Below are 2,590 nucleotides of genomic sequence, written 5' to 3' on the forward strand. Positions count from 1 at the left end.
TGGCAGTGGATCTGGTACACAGTTTAGTCTAAAAATCTCTGGAGTTCAGACTGAAGATGCAGGAGATTATTACTGTCAGCAAAGTGAGAGCACTCCGTACACACAGTGTTATAGCGCCGTACAAAAACCTCCCTCAGCTGTAGAGGAAGTGCTCTGAGTCAGAAACACACACTGATCTGAGAACAGCTGCAGAGCTGCTAAAGCTGCACTCCACTGAACATCATCAAACGTGTTCATGTTTAAAAAATAATCATTCCTGAAAAGCAGAAAACTCTTAATCAGCTGTTCCTTCTGTGATGAAAAATCAGCTGATGTGTATAAAGGTATATGATGATTTCCACCTTCTGCTAAGAGGAGCAGTGTCTACTACACACTACTGTAACACACAATGTAGTGCAGGATCTTTCAATAAGAGTCAACATTCATTTCTATATTCTTCTATATTTTAATATTCATTTTCTCCTCATCTGTAAAGTTTAACCACAAAACAGTCTCCTTTTCTACCCCATATAAATCAAACTGAACTGAATGCCTTAAACATACATGACCTGAGTTCCTGGTGAAGGAAAAAATCACCACAATAAAACATAAAGCTTCATTTGACTGAAGCTAAATGTGAAGCCAGTTTGATGCAGGTCTACGTGATGATGTAATGACTGTATTTATGGTGTCATTGTCATTACAGTATTAGCCAGTACATTCTCTGTACATTCATTTTTATTTGTATAGCGCTTTTTTACAAAGGTCATTGTCTCAAAGCAGCTTTACACAAACAAAAGTAAAGTGAAGTGTGGGTGTGTGACGTCTCTGATGAAGCCCATTACTCCCATCTTCCTTTTTAAGAATATTCCAGAATGAGTCTCTTACCTCCTGTTTAATGTATTTTCTTTGTTGGTGGATCTGGACAAAGAAAAGTGTGCCTTGTTCCCCCTGAGGCAGAGAGCTCTACAGGCTCTTATCTTAATAAACTTGTTGGTGGGAAAACAACTTTGTATGTAGTTCCAATACAAGGAACCCTTGATATTTCCCCTCTCTCTTTCACTGCAAAAGAGTTTGAAAAAATGCCCAAAGCCACATGCCGTTCCTGTGTGGTAACCATGCCTGTTCAGTAGCTGTGTCTTCATGCAGCCTCTTGTGAAGCTGGAAAAGTCTCTTATTAAAAACATCAGTTACACTACAGTGACCACACACACACACACATACACACACACACACGTTTCCATAGAGAGAGGTTCCACTTTGCATTAGCAGCTCATGCTTCAGCGCTCTGCGAGTGTTTATAGCCCTGTGACTTTAACACTTCATGACTGAGAGCTGCTGCTCAGCGACTTCACCCACAGCAACCATGAGTTTGATCAGCGTCTTCATCTGCACACTGGCCCTCTGCGCTCGAGGTAACACAATGTTTTATCTTCTACTGTTCAGCTGACAAATCCATGTGAAGTAGGCCGACTAGATGAACTTCAAACTCAACATCATTATTAATGTAGGGAATGGATTTATTCTTCTTATTTTTTTCAGGATCCAGAGGTCAGGTGACTGTGACTCAGAGTCCTGCAGTGAAATCTGTTTCTCCAGGAGACACACTCACCATCAGCTGTAAAACCAGTCCTGCTGTTTACCGCTGGAGTGGCTATGACTATTTGTGCTGGTATCAGCAGAAAGCTGGAGAAGCTCCTAAACTCCTGATCTATGATGCTAACAGAAGAGCATCAGGTATTCCAGCTCGTTTCAGTGGCAGTGGATCTGGATCTGATTTCACTCTGACCATCAGTGGAGTCCAGGCTGAAGATGCTGGAGATTATTACTGTCAGAGTGCACATAGTGGTCCAGTGTTCACACAGTGTTAGAGTGTCGTACAAAAACCTGGGTGAGTGTGACTTCTGCAGCTGGGACCTACTGCAGGTGCTGAGGGGGACGATGTGATACAGCACAATGACACACACTGTGGAAGAAAACACAAACACACACACAAATCAAATATTGTTCACATGATATCACATGTTTATTTCACCTCACATCTGCAATTTCATCCCAAAACATGTTGAAAAGCACAAAATTTTATTAAAATGCAACAATCAAATGTCTCTATGGAATGTAGATACAGTGCCCCCTATAATCTTTGGCACAAAGGCATTATTTATTTTTTATTTGCCTCTGTACTCCATAGTTGTACTCAAAGAATTCACACGTGGTTAAGTTGCACATTCTCAGATTTTAATAAAAAATATTTTTATACCATTTAGTATATTAATTAATTCAATTCAATTTTATTTATATAGCGCTTTTAACAATGGACATTGTCACAAAGCAGCTTTACAGAAATAAATGGATTCACAAAAAATATATTGTAAATATGTGAAATTATCCCTAATGAGCGAGTCAGAAACCTTGAGAGGAACCAGGCTCAAAAGGGAACCCATCCTCATCTGGGTGCAACGGATAGTGCAATTATAAATAAATCCTTTCTATTATTGTGTACTATATGGACAAATAGTGCAATTGTGCAACCAATAAATTCATCACAGTTTGGTTAAAGAAGTCAAGTTGGTTAAAATCTATCCACTGTCCACTGATGGAGTCCTGAGTA

At 39.7% G+C, this 2,590-nt stretch overlaps 1 gene segment (V, D, J or C); it reads left to right on the forward strand.

The window, feature by feature from the left end:
• The first annotated feature begins 998 nt into the window (after nucleotides 1-998).
• Nucleotides 999-2,243, forward strand: LOC117598022 (immunoglobulin kappa variable 3-11-like). The segment is given in 2 exon segments: nucleotides 999-1,394; nucleotides 1,522-2,243. Coding segments are annotated over 2 exon segments (420 nt in total).
• The last annotated feature ends 347 nt before the right edge of the window (nucleotides 2,244-2,590 follow it).

Source organism: Pangasianodon hypophthalmus, chromosome 9, assembly GCF_027358585.1.
Source record: "Pangasianodon hypophthalmus isolate fPanHyp1 chromosome 9, fPanHyp1.pri, whole genome shotgun sequence".
Classification (NCBI taxonomy): domain Eukaryota; kingdom Metazoa; phylum Chordata; class Actinopteri; order Siluriformes; family Pangasiidae; genus Pangasianodon; species Pangasianodon hypophthalmus.